This window comes from Microcebus murinus, chromosome 25 (assembly GCF_040939455.1).
Source record: "Microcebus murinus isolate Inina chromosome 25, M.murinus_Inina_mat1.0, whole genome shotgun sequence".
Taxonomy (NCBI): Eukaryota; Metazoa; Chordata; class Mammalia; order Primates; family Cheirogaleidae; genus Microcebus; species Microcebus murinus.
Window position 1 is genome coordinate 12131031 of NC_134128.1, and position 18510 is coordinate 12149540.

General features: G+C 38.0%; 1 protein-coding gene across 1 annotated transcript in view; it reads left to right on the top strand.

Moving 5' to 3' along the window:
* The window catches only part of ST8SIA6 (ST8 alpha-N-acetyl-neuraminide alpha-2,8-sialyltransferase 6), a 35465-nt gene extending 17802 nt beyond the window's left edge, over positions 1 to 17663 (top strand). Inside the window, exons 2-5 of the mRNA XM_020284178.2 lie at positions 9015 to 9159; positions 12511 to 12623; positions 15605 to 15697; positions 16955 to 17663. Of these exons, the coding sequence (XP_020139767.2) occupies positions 9091 to 9159; positions 12511 to 12623; positions 15605 to 15697; positions 16955 to 17423 (744 nt within the window). The 5' untranslated portion in view covers positions 9015 to 9090 and the 3' untranslated portion in view covers positions 17424 to 17663. The remainder of the gene's footprint in view (positions 1 to 9014; positions 9160 to 12510; positions 12624 to 15604; positions 15698 to 16954) is intronic.
* Positions 17664 to 18510: the final 847 nt, after the last annotated feature.

The following is an 18510-nucleotide window of genomic DNA, read 5'->3' on the forward strand; positions in this document are numbered from 1 at the left end:
GAAGAGTTGCAGATTCTATTTCACACGTGCATACAAGGAGAGAAGGAATTGATGGGGCCATCTTTGGAGAGTATCCACAATGATCCACAAGTGGGATCGTTTTTCACATCCCACAGATCTGTCCTCCTCACTGAAGTCAGGGTGCACATCCTAAAATGCATTTTTCACGTGTCACTTCCCTAACTGAGACCCTTCCGTGGCTTGCCCTTTCCCGTGGAAGACAGCCACACTGTTTACCTTGGCTTGCTCCTAGCGCTCTTCATGGGCAGTTCTGCAATGTCCCCACCAGCGCTCTGTCTCCTGAACCACACAGGATTTTTTCATAATTGTGCGTGTTCCCCTCTCTCTCTGTCCTCCAGGCTGCCACACTCCCTCTTCCCTGCTTCTCAAATAGCCTTTATCCCTCCGTCTCCTTCTCCCACCTTGCCTGGCCAGCTCTGTTTATCTTTAGGTTTCCAGCTTAAACTTTGCTTCTTTTTGGGAGCCGAGCCCTGACACCCCCCAGTGGGTTAGGTGCCTTCTTGTGTGCTCTGGATCCCACAGCTGGCCCAGGTCCTTGGGTTTCCCTGGACTTGGAATCGGAGTCAGTCGACCTTGAACTTGCTTTCACTTTGCTCTATTATGGATCCAGCAAACCATAAACACAAGATTAAGGATTTAAGCAAGTGGATTGTTCCACTCAGAGCAGCACCTGAAGAGCTCCAAAACCGTGGGCTTCCCAACCCCACACGGGCAGGGATGCCAGTCTCGAAGGGCCACTCTGTCACAAAAGGACGTTCTCTTTGGGCTGCAGTTCCACCAGTCTTGGCTGGGGCTTTTTTGGATATGTCAGTGGTATACAGCAGGCCTGGCATGGCCTGGCCCAGCTCGTTCTACCTCCTGCCCCTGTTGCAGTGTAGACTGATGGTGTTAATTGTTTGCTATTGTCTCTCTCCCACTAGACTACTAGCTCTCCGTGGGCATGTGCTCTGTCCTTTTTCTGTTGTATTCCTAGTACTAAGAACAATAGTAAGAGCTTGATTTGCCAAACAAATGTGCACATGAATGGATAAATGAATGAATGAAATCTTTGATTTTCCTTGAACGCTGTTCCACGTCACTCGAGTCTTGACTCTACCCTCTTTTGTGTTTGCTGTTCATATTTGTTCTCCTGAGTGTGTCCATCCTCTTTCTCTTAGGAGCTTTGTCTTGGTTTATACAGACCCAATAATCTGTTGCCTGGGGAGGGTTTCTCTGCCTTAGTCTTGACTGCGTGGACCCCAGACCCCTGACCCTGTACTTGGCTGGGTCTTCCCTCGGCTTCACAAGGGAGGGATTTGGATGCTATTTTCCCCTTTTTATTACACATACAGCCATGAAAATTTGGCACTGCTTAAAATATGTAATCACAATTTCCATGATGTCCCAAGATATAGATATTTTCCCTTGAAGGTCAGAATGTATCCATGTCTTGTGGCAGTGGTTGTGTGGGCTATCTCTGTCTCTGATGTGGTTTATTTATGCTATAATAGGCAACATTTAGAAGCAGTTTAGGTTAGTATTAAGAGCACGCAGATATTCAGACTGGACATTCTGTGTTCAAATCTCAGTCCTGTCATTTGCTGGCTGTGTGACCTCAGGCAAGTCACTTCACTTCACTGACTCAACTTCCATATCTGGAAAATGGGGACAACAGTAGAGATAATAATAGTGTTTCTCTCAGAGGGCTGTTATGAGGATTAAATAAGTTAATATATAAAGAGTTTGGAAAAATGCCTGGGACATAGTAGACACCTTGCATGTATTTACTGTTATCATTTATGCATCTGTGTACATGAGCCTCAAACTCACGTTTCCTTTTTCATGTTCCTATGTGGTCCTCTATCTTGTGTCTTTCTGATCCCCTTTCTGTTGAAGGTTCTGTCTGTATAAATCCGTGACCATGTCGGTGTTTGAATTCCTCTCTGTACATTTCACGTGTCTCTATATCCTTGGTTTTTGTGTGCAACTATCTTTTACCTTCTGTCTTCCTCTCTTCTGCTTTTCTCAGGGGTTTCCTTTCTTGTTTCACTTTGTGTGTCTGATGCTTTTCTTTTCCTTCCCTGTCACCTGCTATGTCCATCTATTTCTTTTTTTTTAATTAGTTTCTGTGCAGTTTTAGTTTGCTCTTTCTCTTTAACCTCTCTACCTTTCTTCTGCAGTTCACAGTAATGTAAATGCCGAAATGTAAAATATATTTTCTGAGTTCATTAAATAGTTTTCTGTTCCCTTTTCAAAAATTTATAAGCTTATGAATACAATATTTTCTATGGCTCTTGGGAGGTGGAGGGGAATCGAATTGTTCTTTGCTTGCACAACCAGTTATTGATTTTCCTACCTGCGGTTCAGTGACCCTTTGTAGAGAAAAAGTTTCCCCTTCTTTTGCTGACCTTTCCTTCCAGACCAGAGTTAACCGTTTTTCACCGTCATTGCCTTGCTCTGAAGTGCCTTCCATGTTCTGCTTGTCATCTACATTGTGCTGTCCGGGTGCAAGGGCTGGGGTCTGACTCATTCACTGGCCTATTCTCCGGGCCCAGCACAGTGCCTGGAACATGAGATCTCTTGATGAATTCTGTGAAATGAATGAATTCCCCAGAGGGCATTGAGGTTTGGGGGGAGACCTAGAAGTGCACCTGCTCATTGAGCCATCGTCTGATCACCTGGTGGCCTTTTTTTTTTTTTAATCCCTTATCTTTGTTTTTTCCACCTACAAATCTTCCTCCTTCCCTTTCACCCTACAAATCACTTGTTTAGTGTAGGCTGTTTTAGTCTTTAATTCGGTGATTCTAGCAATAACCTGCCAGTCACTTCCCAGTCTGGTCTCTTTCCACTGCCGTCCATTCTACATGACCTGACAGGTTGTTCCCAAACAGGTTTATTCATTCAGTGAACAAATATTTATCAAGTGCCTCCTGTGTGCTGGGCACGGTGCTAACACCACAGTCATGAAATCTCCCTTCAATGCTCAGGTTAAAGTGCTCTTCCCGTGTGTTCTTAGTGTAACCTCATAGTACATTGAAATGATAACATCGAAATACCAGGCATGATTCTTGTCTGTTTCTCCTGATGTATGTAAGCTCCCGGAGGGCTCACCCATGTTTTATTCATATTTGTATTTAATACTTTGTAAATTGTAATTCTGTGACTTTGGGCCACGGACATCACCCATCTGCTGCTCTACAAATGTGTGCTGAATTGCTCTACGCATTGATCCTTGTCCTACTCCGCTCGGGCTGCGATAATAAAATACCATAGACTGGGTGGCTTCAACAACTAACATTTATTTCTCACAGTTCTGGAGACTGGAAGTCCAAGATGAGGGGCCCAGCATACTCCTGGTGAGCTCTAGTGAGGGCACTTCCTGCAGGCTGCAGACAGTCAGCTTCTCACTGTAACCTCACATTCATGGGGACCCCCCTCATGACCTAACCATCTCCCAAAGGCCCCACCTCGTCATACCATCATACTGAGGGCAGAGTTTCAACACAGGAATTTTTTTCTTGGGGTGAGACACAGGCATTAAGACTATAACAGAGTCCTAGTTCTATACCTTGAAGCTCCATAAGTTAAATCTAATTCTTCTTTCACTTTATAGTTCACGAAATATTTGAAGACAAGTATTGAATCCCCTCAATCTGCTGTTCTCCTGCCTGGACATGATCAGTTCTTCATCTGTCCTGGATTCCAATCTGTTCCCTCCAGACAGGCCCCAGATTGTCATCGTGCCTTTGAAAGTAAAGCCAAGCACACCGGCATGGTGTGAACGTTACAGGGTAGAGTGTGTCTCTCCTCTCTCCTTCTGGCCACTGTTCCTTTAATTATGCAGTTTCAGGTCACATTTGAAGTTTGGTAAGCCAGTGCACACTGCTGGGTTCTACAAGTTGGGCGAGAGCCTATAAATCTTCTTCATACCTTAAGTGGCCTCTAACCTGGGAGGACTTGTTCTCAACCCGCAATACGAGGTTATTCTTTCTCTCCCACCTTCCCCAGACCACTACTCCCCAAAGCTATGCACACAGGTCCACACACAAACACACGGACTCCTGCAGAGTCTACACAGCCCCTAGAACAGGACCACTGCGTGTGGAGAATGTGTGGGCGGGGTTTCCTACAGTATGTGGCATGAACAGTAGTAGAAAGGCCCTTTGAGCCCATCAAGCTCTCCGACTCTTTTCTTTAAGAAGTGCTTCCAATTATGAACTTGAGGATTCTAGAAAAATCAATTGGGTTGTAAGACATGGCAGCTTGGACAAGAATATTTCATTCATGTTAATTTCTCCCACTGCACACCATAGTTCTTTGTAGGGCATGCCCTGAACGTGGGCTTTGGAGTAAATGTTTGAATCCTGGGCTTGAATCTTGGCTTTGCCACTTACTACCTGACAAGTCATCCTTGTAAATGCTTTTTTCTTCCCTGCTAGATCACAAACACTGTGAAGGCAGAGACAATGCTTAGTTTATTGGCCAACGCATAGACAGCAGCACCTCTCAGTGCTTGGTATTTGTTAGGTGCTAAATAAATATGAATAACTGAATGAATGAATGAATGAATGAATATGTACTCTGGGACCTTCTTAACTTTGGGAGCCTGAATTGTTCTTATCTGCAAACTGAGAGTGTTAATTGTACCTATTTTGGAGAGCTATTGTAGGGCTTAAATGAAATAACCAATGTAAAATAGGTAGCACATGGGGAGACTGCACCAAATGTTTGTTATTGAATTATCAGTCAATCACTGAATTATATAGGGTTGGGTGGGGCCAGAGGAAAGGCAGAAAAAAAGGAATATCAACAGGAGCAGGTGGTGTATTTCTCAGCTTAGGTTTGTTGTGTGTTTGGTGAAGGAAAAGAAATTTGACTGTTTTAGAAATGGTTAGGATGGTAAATTTGTCCTTTGAGTTTCTGCAGGTGCTTACATTTTAAAACCCCTTTCTTTAGGACCCTCATTAGAATCACAGAGAATGAATCCCAGACATCTAACTTTTTATTAGTGCTTTTACAAAATGCCTACAGCCTCTACCTCCCCATAACAGCCCTGCATCTCGTTAGGGAGTCTATCAGAGGGTTTAATAAACAGAAGCGATGCCTGGGAGTTTGGGCTCCGGCCTTTAGGTCGTTAGTATTCAGGGTGTCCTAGAGTGTCCTCTGCACTGAGAGCCTTAGGTTGTCATTAACATTTCATGGAAATCCAGGGAGCTTTGCATTTAGAACTGAAGAAGAATTTTGACCTGAGACTTGAAACCAAAAAAAACAAAAACAAATGTTTTTTTAGAAAAGAAAATAGTGCCTACAATGAAAAAGAAAAATGAATTTCCACAATTTTTACAAAGGCCTCTTTCTCAAAAGTGTATTTATTAGACCATCTGTGATGCAAAGATGATTTTGCACATTTTGAGATTCCGCCTTTATAGATCAATGCTACGAGGATTCAGGCAGATTCTCCCAAGACCAACCTACTTCTTGAAAGTTAAGCACTTTTGAAAGAACATGAACTCTGAATTCTCTTCTGAATTCTGGAACTCAGTGCAGTACAGAGGGTCCCGATTTTTTTTTCCTGGGGGGTGGAAGGCAGTATATTCTCTTTTGAACCTGAGTTATGTGGAGGAAATTGCTGAAGGTGGGACACAGCAAGGGCTAGATTGTCATCAAGCTAGGGTTTCTCTTCCATTTTGTTCAGGGCACATAGACCAGATTGCCTGATAGCCCTGATCCCATAGAGGATCCTGTACATCTTCTATGTAAAATGAGAGACTCAAATGTCTCAGTTGTATATAGGATTTGAAGCATTTATATGTAAATTGCACAGTAGCCTTCAAGTAGTGCCTGGTTTTCAGCAGGGTGCTACCAGCATTACTTTGTGAACAACCACGTTATCGTGGCATCATTTCAGAAAGCGTCCAGGAAGAAGAGGCTTAAATGACAGCATTCCGCCCAATGACAACAACTGAATTGTGCAAACTGCAAACTGCCAAGAACTGAATGTCAAAAGACAGAACTTTGAGTCATTTACAACCTGCCTGACTTGGTCATATTATTTTACCCTCTCTCAATCCCTGTTTTCTCATCGCTAAGATGGGAATAATAGTATTTTCTACCTCCTTGCCTGTAGCACGAATCAGATGGGATAAGGAGTGTGCAAAGGCTCTGGGAAGTATAGGGTTGGGCTCGTGCCTTCTGATCTGACGGGGACATTTACTATTGTGGGATGGAAAAGCTCCAGTTGCAGACAGCTGTGGTGTCACAGAAATGGCAGGTGTTTTGGTTAACGCCCACATGAGCAGGGACTTGATGAAGACCATACATTTGTCACCCTGCCACTGGATGCAAAGGTTTAACAAGTCCCCTTAGTCTGTGACTAAAGGCAGGTTGCAGAAATGACATTTTGAATGATTATTCTGTTATTTTTCCTGGGAGATTATTATGAGTGTTTAGATGTGTAATGTTGACTCTTCATGGGGGAATGGCTAAACCAACTCTGTTATACCCATACCACGGAGTACCACTCCGGCAATAAAAAGGAACAAACTGTTGATGCACACGGCAACATACATGAATCGCAAAACCATTTATGCCGAGTGAAAGAAGTCCTACCTAAAAGCACACAGCCAGTATGATTCTTTTCATATTCTAGAACAGGCAAAACTAATCTGTGATGGAAAATAGTCACAAAAGTGGTTGCTTCTGGGGCTTGGGGGAAGGCTGGAGACAGGAAGTGCTTAGAGGGGAAGCATGCTGAGACCTGTAATTTACTTTGAATTGCAACAATTACAACAAAAATGGATTGCTGAATAGATATGCAATAGGGCAAATATAATGAAAAGTTAATTGGAGAATCTAGCTGGTGGATAATCAAGTGCTCATTGTCTACTTCTTTCAACTTTCCTATAAGTTTGAAAATTTTAAATTTTAAAAATATAATTTCAGAAAAAACTCATTAATATAACAAAAAGCACACAAGGAACTCTGGTTAGTGTTTTTGGTGATGCAATATTCATGTCAGTACCGAATATCCTTAGAGAAATTAAGTTACTTGTCAGAGCTAAACAGGAATTTATTATATTATGTTGTCTTTCCTAAAAATGCTGGATTAAAGAGACATTTAAAATTATAAACACATAAGGATTTCTGAGTTTGCAATATGTACATGAATTGCTATCAAATTAAATTTGTAATTAAAAATTACTTAGTATCATGTTTTTGACTACACATCACTTCATTTTCATTTTTTTTTCTTTTGCTAATCTCCATGAACTATCTTTTTGCAATGATAGGTTCTAAAATACAAAAAGAAGTTGTGAGCACGTGACAGAATTCAATTGAGAAGACTATACTATTTCAGCCATACAAGTTGACTGATGGAAGAAGCATTGTTGTAAACCTTGACTATAGGATGCAAATAATAGCATCTTGACTTTTCATACCTTGAGAATTATTGGCATTCAGGAAGACTAGATTTAAAATGACTGTGACAAGTTAGAGAATTGTATTTTTTCAAAAGGACAAAATTCATTAGAAACATGTACAAATGTTTACCATTCAGGACCAAAAACCAGTAATAAGACTGTGGAATGAGAAAGGGCCAATTCTTATGAATATAACCAGAGACAACGTCCTTGCTGAATATTCCCTCTCCTTTGTCCAGTGATTGAATCCAACTTGAATACATATTTTTAAGTAATATGGAGAAATAAGTCAAGATTTAAAGAGGAAAAAGATGACTAAACTAATGAGAAACTTTTCCTTTGAGGAAAACCTGAGAGAAAAGGAAATTCTGTAAATTCTTCAAGATTGAAAAGGTTATAGTTTTGCTTGATTACCATTTTCAATTACATGAAGTGTTTTTATGAGGAGAGTCTATGAAAACCAAATGATGAAATGGATTTAAGTGGAGAGATAGTTCCATTGTGCAAATGGAAGAATCTCTTGACTTTGCCTCTTGACAAAATCAAGGGGTGCACCTTGATTTTGACTTTAAGGTTTATTAAACCCCAGACTATTTATTAAGAGATGGTCTGGAATCTACATTTTCAAAGAATTATATCAATGGAATATAAATTCTGAGTGGTTCTATAGTCACTTGCAAGAGGTTAAGAGCTAACTAGGGTGATCCCTAAAAGCATCTTTTTGGGTCTGTATTCTCACGATGATGTTTCATTCCACAGTGATAGTTTTGAAATATAGTTGGGACTATTTATGCTTTTCTGGGCTTTCTATGAGGAATGACATCTTTAACATATTAACTGCCACGTGAGTTGTATTTAACTCATGCTAGTTTTGAGCCCGGGGCCTCGTGAAGCATATGTAACTCACACGTCTCTACTTTGGCAGCCACATGAACTATTTTTCAAGTTGCATATAAGTCACACACAGAAAACAATAAAAAATAAATTTTTCATTAAATTAGAAAGGATCATTTTGTTTCCAACGTTTTTATTCTATTTTCTTAATAAAACACCATGGGTCCAAGCGAAAAAAAAATGTTTTTTCTAATGTGGCAGTCAGTGTGTTAAATTCACTTCCCTTAAAGATTCACTGTGTTCAATAATTCTCCTTTTTGTTGGACTTGCCTCATAATAAATGATTACATACTGCTTTGGTGACTGTGATTCTGTTCTTAGTTTAGATTCTGTTCTTAACCTGTATTTTGTAAAATAACTGTAATGTCATCCCACGTTTTTCTCTTTAACGTTTTAACAATAGTTTTAGAAGGAGGTTTTTATATTTAAAACTGTCATGTTCATGAGTATTTTCTATGAGTAAGAAGGTCCCTACCTGAGTGTAAGTATGTTTAACTGCTTTGCTATTTCACCTTGACGAGTTATCATCCCACCATTCAGGGATAGTTAGAATTGAATGAGATAAAAATGTCATCTTTGTGAATAATTTATCTTCCTCCAGAAAGTCAATATGGCAGACTTTTTACATTTCCATTGTAGTCTCTATTTTTGGTTTTTTAATCTTATGCCTTGGCTCACTTGTCTTCTTTTCCTTTGCAGAGCGAAACTTGCTTCCTGTTGTGATGCCGTTCAAAACTTTGTTGTTTCTCAAAATAATACTCCAGTTGGGACTAATATGAGTTACGAGGTGGAAAGTAAAAAACACATCCCAATTAGGGAGAGTATTTTTCATATGTTTCCAGTGGTGAGTAAAGATTTGTTGTGCGTTATTTGTGTCACCATTCTAGATGAATTCTCTCTCACTTTAAGCTATAACTTAAAATAACGAAGGGATTGATTAAAACGCCATAGACTTATGTTGTATAAAATGCATACAGTGGACCATTTTAAAAAGGCAGTTTGAATGCACTGTGGCTCTGCAGGGAAAACTATTTATATCTTAAATGATGAGCTCTTCCAGTCCCAAGTCTTCTGGATTCTTCTTCAAATGAGATGTGGTGCTTGAGTTTTCTGCATACTAATTGCTGGGGCTTGTGAAGGTGGCCATTTTTCACCTGGAGTAAGATTCTTCTGGTAGCGAGTTTGGGTGGCTACATCAATTCCTTCACAAAGAACTATAGGCTTATGTGGCTTGTGTTTGGGAAGGAAATTGATATGCATTTGTGGTCAATAAACATAACCACCATAAAAACAAGGCTTTTTGTCTGTGTTCATTGATGTATCCCAAGCTCCTACAACAGTTACCAGTACATATATGCATTCATTACATATGTGTTAAGTAACAAATGAGTGAGATGATATGAGATAGTGCCAGTTGACACAGTGAGGAGAAACTTGACCCTTAATACAAATCCAAACATGGGAAATTTTTACTATGAAGAGGAAAATTACCATTGCTTATAAATATACATTCTCAGGCACCTTTCCATGATTTGATTAGAAGCAGTTAGACCAAGTCAAAAAGGCCAAAATGGGATTCCCTTTATATGTACAGTTTACCAACTGTAGGATATTAGATTGTTACCATTCTCTTTTGTTGAACCTTTGACTTCTTTCAATTAATTTATTTTTGATCATGTAAGAGTTCCAATTTTTTTATACTATGATGCAGAGGAAGAATAATTTGCAGAGAATAAATGAGAAACAAATGGAAAATTATAAAGAAGAAAATATTGTAAATTTTCTGGGAGAAAAGGGGTGCAAAAATAACTCATAAAGAATTCTCACAGTGTATAGAAATTGCCAATAATTGAAAAGATAACAAAATAATATTTCTATTCCCCATCAGGGGAAGGCCTTGGAGAATTTGACAATGAGCAACTTTTTCATTTATGCAATTTTTGCTAGTGTTTGTGTTGCTTTATGCTGACCAGAAAGAGAAGCAGCAGCTATTTTGTTTCTCATTGGGTACCTTGAAAGAAATAACTTAGCATAGGTTTGATAATTGTGATGCAGTTAACAATTGCATCTGCTTCCCAAATTTACACTGATTTTTTTTAAAAGCTGGGGAGAGGAAATTCTGCAGTCAATGTGGTAACAGTTGTAGAGCTGGGTCACTTTATGGCATTGCCTTAACCTTCACTTTCCATGGATAGATGGGGCTCATGGTCTACTCCACCCTTCTACGTGCAGCTCTGGGGGACTAACTGCTGGGCACACAGCAGATTGCTTTTGTTTAAATGGTGTGAAGTCACTTCCTCCACAAACTTTTCTAAGTCACCTGAAAAGGAAAACAACAGTTAATTTGCAACCAGAGTGAGCCAGGAGCAGGCAGTAGAGCCTTGCAAATTTGCATTTTCGCTGGAGGTTTATTTAAGGGAATGTAGAGGTTTGTAATTTATTTAAATTCCTACTGAACACGAGATACTGAAGCATATGTATGTTTTCCCCCGGTTGACCAAGAAACCATAGAAAAACATTCATTATTTTGAGTGCATAATTTGAGATATGTTTCCCTCAGTAATCTTTTCTATTTTGCATCATAAAGAGCATATTTTCATTTTTGCATTCTATCCTATCTATTAAATCCAGAATTTATTGTGGAAGCATTTAGTAGACACTGTCTAAAGACATCTTGAGCCAGAAGTTCAATGCCATGAAATAGCCCAAGGTATCTGGGAACCATTCATTTAAGAGCCAGGCCCTCTCCACTAGGCATTGCAGTTATAACGAAAAATAAGGCACTTAATGAAGTCAACATTTTAACTTAACTGGTGAGAAACTGTGCAGTGGGTTGTGGTTAAGAGCATGTACTCTGGAACAGACTGCCTGGATTCATATCCCAGCTCTACCCCTTACTAGTTTCTGCTCGAGCTCATCCCTCTATTTTCCCATCTGTAAAATGCTCCTAAGGTGGTTGTGTGGATTAAATGTGTTAATAAATTATGCACTTGGAACAGTGCCTCTCACATGACAAGCACGGTAGACAAACCTACAAAGAGAGAAGTACTGAAATGGAGTTCTCTTTGCCTGTTAGGCATCCCCCAGTTGCAGCACCAGGAGCAGACAGCAGTCCTAGGGGTTCAGGGGTGTCTGCTTGTTCTTGGGGCTGCTCAAACCACATGGGCCATAGGCTGTATTGCCAGCGCTGCTGGTAAACTGGCTCTGGGAAGGGGTGCACTTGATTTTGCACCCTTTACCAATTTCAATGCTGTAAATATCCCCATGATGGACAATTTCAAGCTACTAATGGTTTAACTACTGGCTGAAAAAATTCGTGAATATTTACCAATATGAACCAGATTGCACAAGTTAGGTCCAGCACCTAGAAACAGGGTAGGTGAATTGGGACCTCATCATTGTGGAGTATGAGCTGGCACCTTTGCTATGGGCTCCAGGTAACAGTCTTACTTCAGGGAAAGTGACCAGAAAAGGAAAAGTGCACCGTTGACTTGAAAGATTATGTTTCAGACTGTGGAGGACTTGGGGAAAGTGGGAATGCTTTTGGGGGTAAGCAAGTTGGACCCCAGGAGGAAATAAAAAAGATTCAGGCCTTGGAAATTAATTTGAAATATGTCAGCACAGAGTTGATAGGCCTCCCCGAAGCACCCTGGCTGGTCATTTGTAGAGATGGCAGGCATAAATCTAATACCATTACCAAGCCTGAAGGTCTAATTTATATTTAAGAAGCACAGGGAATTTTTGCTAAATTACCTATTAACTTTATGCCTTGGAATAGAAGATTGCATGCTACTTTATAATTTCTTTATTTTCTCTTTTTTGCTAAAAATGTCCCGTTTGTCAGAAAGGCACAATGTGGAATTTTGCCATTCTCATTTTATTTACTTTATTGTATGATGTAAGGTATGTCCAGTTATATTTGTATACAAAGATATTATATTTCATAGTATTATATTATGTTGCATATTATATGATGTATATTCCTCTCAAGAGAAATGAAATTTAGGTTCACGATGATGATTTTTTATTGTAAGTCATAATAAGTTGATCAGCATGCTACATTGCTGCTTGTTCCTTTTCTTGTTCTTTTTCTTCTCCTTAGCCTGCATAAGAAGTGAAGTTATTAGAATTAAGCTGATGTTTGTGGTTCTAAAATTAATGGTATTTCACATAGTTTTTCTTTTTCTCCTGCTAGTCGCAGCCTTTTGTGGGGTACCCTTATAATCAGTGTGCGGTGGTTGGAAATGGGGGTATTCTCAATAAGTCTCTCTGCGGAGCTGAAATAGACAAATCCGACTTCGTTTTTAGGTAAGACCTGTCAAATTGGTTTCTTTGAAACAAAAGATCAGGTGGGTATTTTAGAGGGATAGTGGAAAGATATCTCATGGAAATTTTGGCCTTTGAGCTATGTTGCTGAAGTCTACAAATTATTCAGGTTAGCTTTCCCGAAGTGTCACATGGTTCCTGGGTTTCTCAGAATGTTGATACCAGAAGGATAAAAATGTGCTATGGTCAGGTGAAAAATTCTGGGTGAAATCATGGTGAATGAGAGATTTATAGTACAAGACTTATCAGAGGTTTCAGTATGTTAAAGTGTCCCATGGCTCCCTTGGAAGAACTCTAAGGAGCAACATTTCTCAGACTCACCTGACCTTAAAGACCATTTTTCTTGCAGAGCATTTCAAGGATGTTTTGCTCTTGGATAATACTTGGGAAAATGGCGACCACGGTATTTTTACAGCCATGCAATGCCATTGTTTAGTTTTTTGGCTTGCAATTTTTAAAAAACCGTGCAGTTTCTAAATTCTGGTCTTTTTAAACATTTTCTGTCTCGATACCGGCTAGCTTGCAAAAATAGAAACAAAATGGTTTCTATGTGTGAGTGGTACTAACAAGTCATTCTGTAAAGCATCTCCACTTTCAGAATATATATGATGGAAAGATGATTTATCCATGTGAGGATGGACTTCAATTAAAATTAAATCGGTTTCTCCCAGTTTTAGGAGCACTGATTTTATACATCAGAGATATGCTTTGATCCCTAGTGAATCAATGCTGCAAATAAAAAAGAAACAGGATTTTAAATAAAGAGCTCCACTTCATTTTAAGATTTTATGCTGAAGATAATGATGGAACAACCATAGACCTGACAGTCCAACAATTACTGAATATTCATGTTCTTCATGATTAACGTTAAAATGGCCAGTATGTGAATGGTTGAGCCATTTCCTTCAAGAACTCAGTGTGAAAAGGCCATAATGAATATAAATAATTCTTCTTGCAATAGAGTTTTTATAGACTTAAAATTCCCAAAACATCTGTGTTGAGGATTATGCCTAAACATTCATTTTACTTTATAGCAAGTATAGGAAATATAAATTTAGTCTCGAATACTAAAAAAAAAAATCTCAGCAGATATTTAATTTATAACTCTAAAATAAATGCCTATGTTTCTAGATCCTACATTTGCTGATGCCAGGTATTTTTTCTGAATATAGAATTCCCTTTGAAGCCAGTTATTTAAACTGAAAGACAAAATGAGGGCTAGACATGGTTGGTGTCATTAAAATTTAATTTTTTTTTTTTTTTTTTTTTGAGACAGAGTCTCACTTTGTTGTCCAGGCTAGAGTGAGTGCCGTGGCGTCTAGCTCACAGCAACCTCAAACTCCTGGGCTTGAGTGATCCTTCTGCCTCAGCCTCCCGAGTAGCTGGGACTACAGGCATGCACCACCATGCCCGGCTAATTTTTTATATATATATCAGTTGGCCAATTAATTTCTTTCTATTTATAGTAGAGACGGGGTCTCGCTCTTGCTCAGGCGGTTTTGAACTCCTGACCTTGAGCAATCCGCCCGCCTCGGCCTCCCAAGAGCTAGGATTACAGGCGTGAGCCACAGCGCCCGGCCTAAAATTTAATTTTTTAAGCCTGAACTTATTTTGGCTATGCATGTTGATAGTTTATAACACAATCTGGAAGCTGGTTTTTTTTTCACTTCAAAAGCTTGGGAGATATGAAATAAGTGAGGGAGAAAAAAATAGGCAATGATTATGCTATTATTATACTATGACTATACTACTGTATGTGTATAAAATGCAGTGTACTACTGTATGTATATATGTATGGTATGTAATATATACATGTACATGTAACACTGCTATACTAGAACTATATACTGTGTTTGTGTATATGTGTATGCATATGTAAATATAATTATATATGTGTGTGTATGTGTATATATACACACACAAAAAAAATACCCTTCCCTCTAGGAATCTCCTATGATACTATATCGTAAGTCACTTTTTATTCTTCAAAAGAACATGAGACTGTATTAGGAGGTAGACTTGTTATGGGAAGCCCACTAATGAGGTCCTTTCTATGGCTTAGTACCTATGATTAACATTTATTTTCCCAGGGTGCCATATTTATTTTCTGACTTATCTTTTATATCCATGAGAGAAGTATATGTTTCATTTATTTGTATGTTTCATAAAACATAGTATAGACTATTTCAAACTCAGTTGTATTATAGACTTTCTCAACTTTAAACAGCCTTCCTTAGGAGTCACTCAAAGATGCTCCCTTTTTGTTCTTAGCTTTACTACTTGAAATTCTACAAACGGTACTGAGAGAGTCATAACCAACTTTTCCCTTTCTTGTGACGGGAATATAATTACTCAAAATTAGAATTCTTAATTTGCTTTCCAATTTAAAAACAAATTAGTACTCAAAGGAAGATGAGAACACTGGTATGAAAACATCACTATAAGAACATTAAGGTTTTATTTATTAACACCATAATTTGGTGGCAAAACTATCCATGTGGGAATCAGAAGATTTTGATTTTTTTAATGTAGTCTTTGCTTCTGGCAGACTCTATAACTTTAGTCACAGTACCTCAATTTTTTAATAGTCTGTAAATTAGTGCTCCTACCACTGTGGGAATAAAATCAATATAAATAACAATTTTAATGAAAGGATTGGGAACTCCTCGAAAGTTAGGCAAGGTGTAATTGTCCTTTCTGGTTTTGATACTTAAAAGAGATCATTATCAATATTAAAAGCCTTTATCAAATTTGTGTGTTTCATACAGCATCACCCAAATGCTCAGTAGTTATTAAATAATTTTAAATGGAAATCAAATGGATTCTGAAGATCTCTTAACAGCAATGATTTTCTCCAATATAAGGACAATTATATATATATATATATATATATATATTATGTGCATATATACTTTTTGTTTTACAAGTTCTATTTTGAACATAGTTTCCCTTCCAAATTTCAGATGTAACCTTCCCCCAACCACAGGGGCTGTTAGTAAAGATGTTGGAAGCAAAACAAATCTTGTGACTGTCAACCCCAGTATCATAACACTAAAGTAAGTACCTGCAACTTACATAATTTTTAAAGAACATTTTTCCAGTGTTTAACATGTTTCTCAGTCTGAACGTTAATTTTTTTGTTGAGACTGACTTGCAATACAGCTGGAAGGGCTTTGGGAAAAATATATAAGAATACATTTGCAAATTTTGACATTCTAGCAAGGTTGTGGTTCGTAAGAGGTATGACTCAGTTGTACTTCTAATGCCATAAGCTAAATGTTTTAAATCAAATGAGAAATTTTCTCCTCATCTTTTTTTTTTTTTAAACACAGGTAAAGTTGCTTTTTTCCATTTTCTTTTCAGAGTTTTAGCATTACTCTTTTATCTTGGCTGCATTTTCTTGATAAAACTTAATGTACTTAGAAAATTCAGAGAGTAAGTTCTAGGACAATCTGGCAAAATGTACTTTTCATTTTGAATAGTTTATCACCAAAAACTAATACCCAGTCACTTCTGCAATGTAACTACTATGAAATTGTTTGTTGGCTAATAAAAAATTCCATACATGGTTTTACTTCATTTTTTAAATCAAAAGTGACTGATAATTATTATAAATAGATTCTGCCCCTCCAAATAGTTCTAGCATCTCTTGAGAGAAAATAAAATATTGTATTTGCATTCCAAAAGCTTATTTTCTAAACACTCACAATCGTGCTTACAAGAATACTTAGTAAGGTATTATTTAAATAAGACATATAGAGATAGCACAATACATAGAGGAAATTTAAAAATATATCTGTATTTATATAGAGATATTTTAGGTTTTCTAAAGGAAACTTCTATTTTATACTTAAATATATACAAAAGGTACATATCATAACATACACAAATCTCAAGCGTATAGCTCAATGAGTTTTTAATCTATTGAGATGCATGCTATACTTGAAAAAGTATTTCATCGTTATAAATTTGGAAGCTGTTTCAGTACCAAAAATATAACTTTAGAAAAAAATTACTGAGTCAGAATATAAAATAATACAAGAAATTTCTGTCCAGTAAGAATATAGCCCAGTAAGAAAGTAGCAATTGAAAGCCTACGTATTCCATGAAAGAAAGATGAAGGTTTAGTCTTTAATATTGTCATGATGCTTATTTGATTGGGTTTTCCCTGAGGCTGCAGTTTATCTCTTTTATATGCAGAATATATAAATGGTTCACTTTTTTGACCATCAGTACATCCAGCCTCATGTTACCAGAACTGCTGCTTTGATTATTATCCTTGTTATTATTATAATTTCTTTGAAATTTGGCAGATATGGGAACTTAATGGAAAAGAAAGCAGTATTTCTGGAGGACATTGCAACCTATGGAGACGCATTTCTTCTTCTGCCAGCATTTTCTTTCAGGGCCAACACTGGTGTTTCTTTTAAAGTGTACTACACACTCAGAGACTCTAAAGCAAGACAAAAGGTTCTATTTTTCCATCCCAAGTACCTGAAGCATCTGGCCCTTTTCTGGCGAACTAAAGGTGTGACCGCGTACCGCTTGTCCACCGGTTTGATGATCGCAAGTGTCGCGGTGGAACTGTGTGAAAACGTGAAGCTTTATGGATTTTGGCCCTTCTCTAAAACTATGGAAGACACACCCGTCAGCCATCACTACTATGACAACACGTTACCTAAACGCGGTTTCCATCAGATGCCCAAAGAATATAGCCAGATCCTCCAACTGCATGTCAAAGGAATCCTCAAACTACAATTTAGCAAATGTGAAATAGCCTAAACGAAATGTCTTAGAATGGGAATACTTTTAATAAAATGTGGTAGGAATGTTTCCATACACTAAAGGATGTGGTAATAGAGTATCATAGGAAAAGCCCAAAATTTGGTTTGACCAAAGCTCCCCAAATAACTTTGCAACCTCAGAAAATCATTCAATTGTTCTGATCTTCAGTTTCCTTCCCTGTAAAATGGGGATCATGATATCTGACTCATGCAATTAAAATGTGATAATTTGTGAAAATTCTTGGCATAATGTTTGGCGTGAGGTAGGGACTCAATGAATTGGTTTTTGGGTTTTTTTGTCACTATTTATAACAGCCATTTCTACCCTCAACACGCTGATAATAAAAGGCATGCCATCTTGGATACACTTTCTGAAGAGAGCAGCTGAATTGCCAATATTCATTTTGTTTCTTTCTCTGGCAGATTTTTCTTAATTAATAATATCCTTCCCATTTTTCCTTCTGACTTAAAGAAAGCATACAAGAAAATTGTGTACTTCAGTAAGAAATCCTTGGTCATTCAGGAATGAAATTCTTCTCTTTGCACAGTGATATGTCACTTGTAATATTAGTTGCAATGATGTTGGATTCGGGCCACTTCTTTTCCTCCTTTATCTACATTTTTTCATTGCTTTTTACAATTGTGTATTAATGTTCCTCCTTACTCTTAGACCTTTTTCTCCCCCACTGATGGCATGTGCTTCAAGTATATGAGCAATGACAATAATCTGGCCTTTCTTACCTGTTGTCTTGTCTATGAAGTCACTCATTCAATTTATTTAGTTTTTTAAATTATTGAATAGCTACTTAATGCCAGGCCCGGTACTAGGATCTATGAGAGTGGTATAAAGATGATAACTACCTCTAGCAGGAGGAAGCAGATAGGCATATCACTAATTATATTAGGATATAATAAGTATTATAATGACAAAAGTTATAAGTAGAGTGCTAGGAGGAACAGAAGCAGAGATAATTAAATCTATTTCAGTGGAATCTATTTCAACATACAGTGGCTTTCTCTTATCCAAGAACCCCAGTGGATGCCTGGAACCACAGATAGTACTGAATCTTATATAGACTATGTTT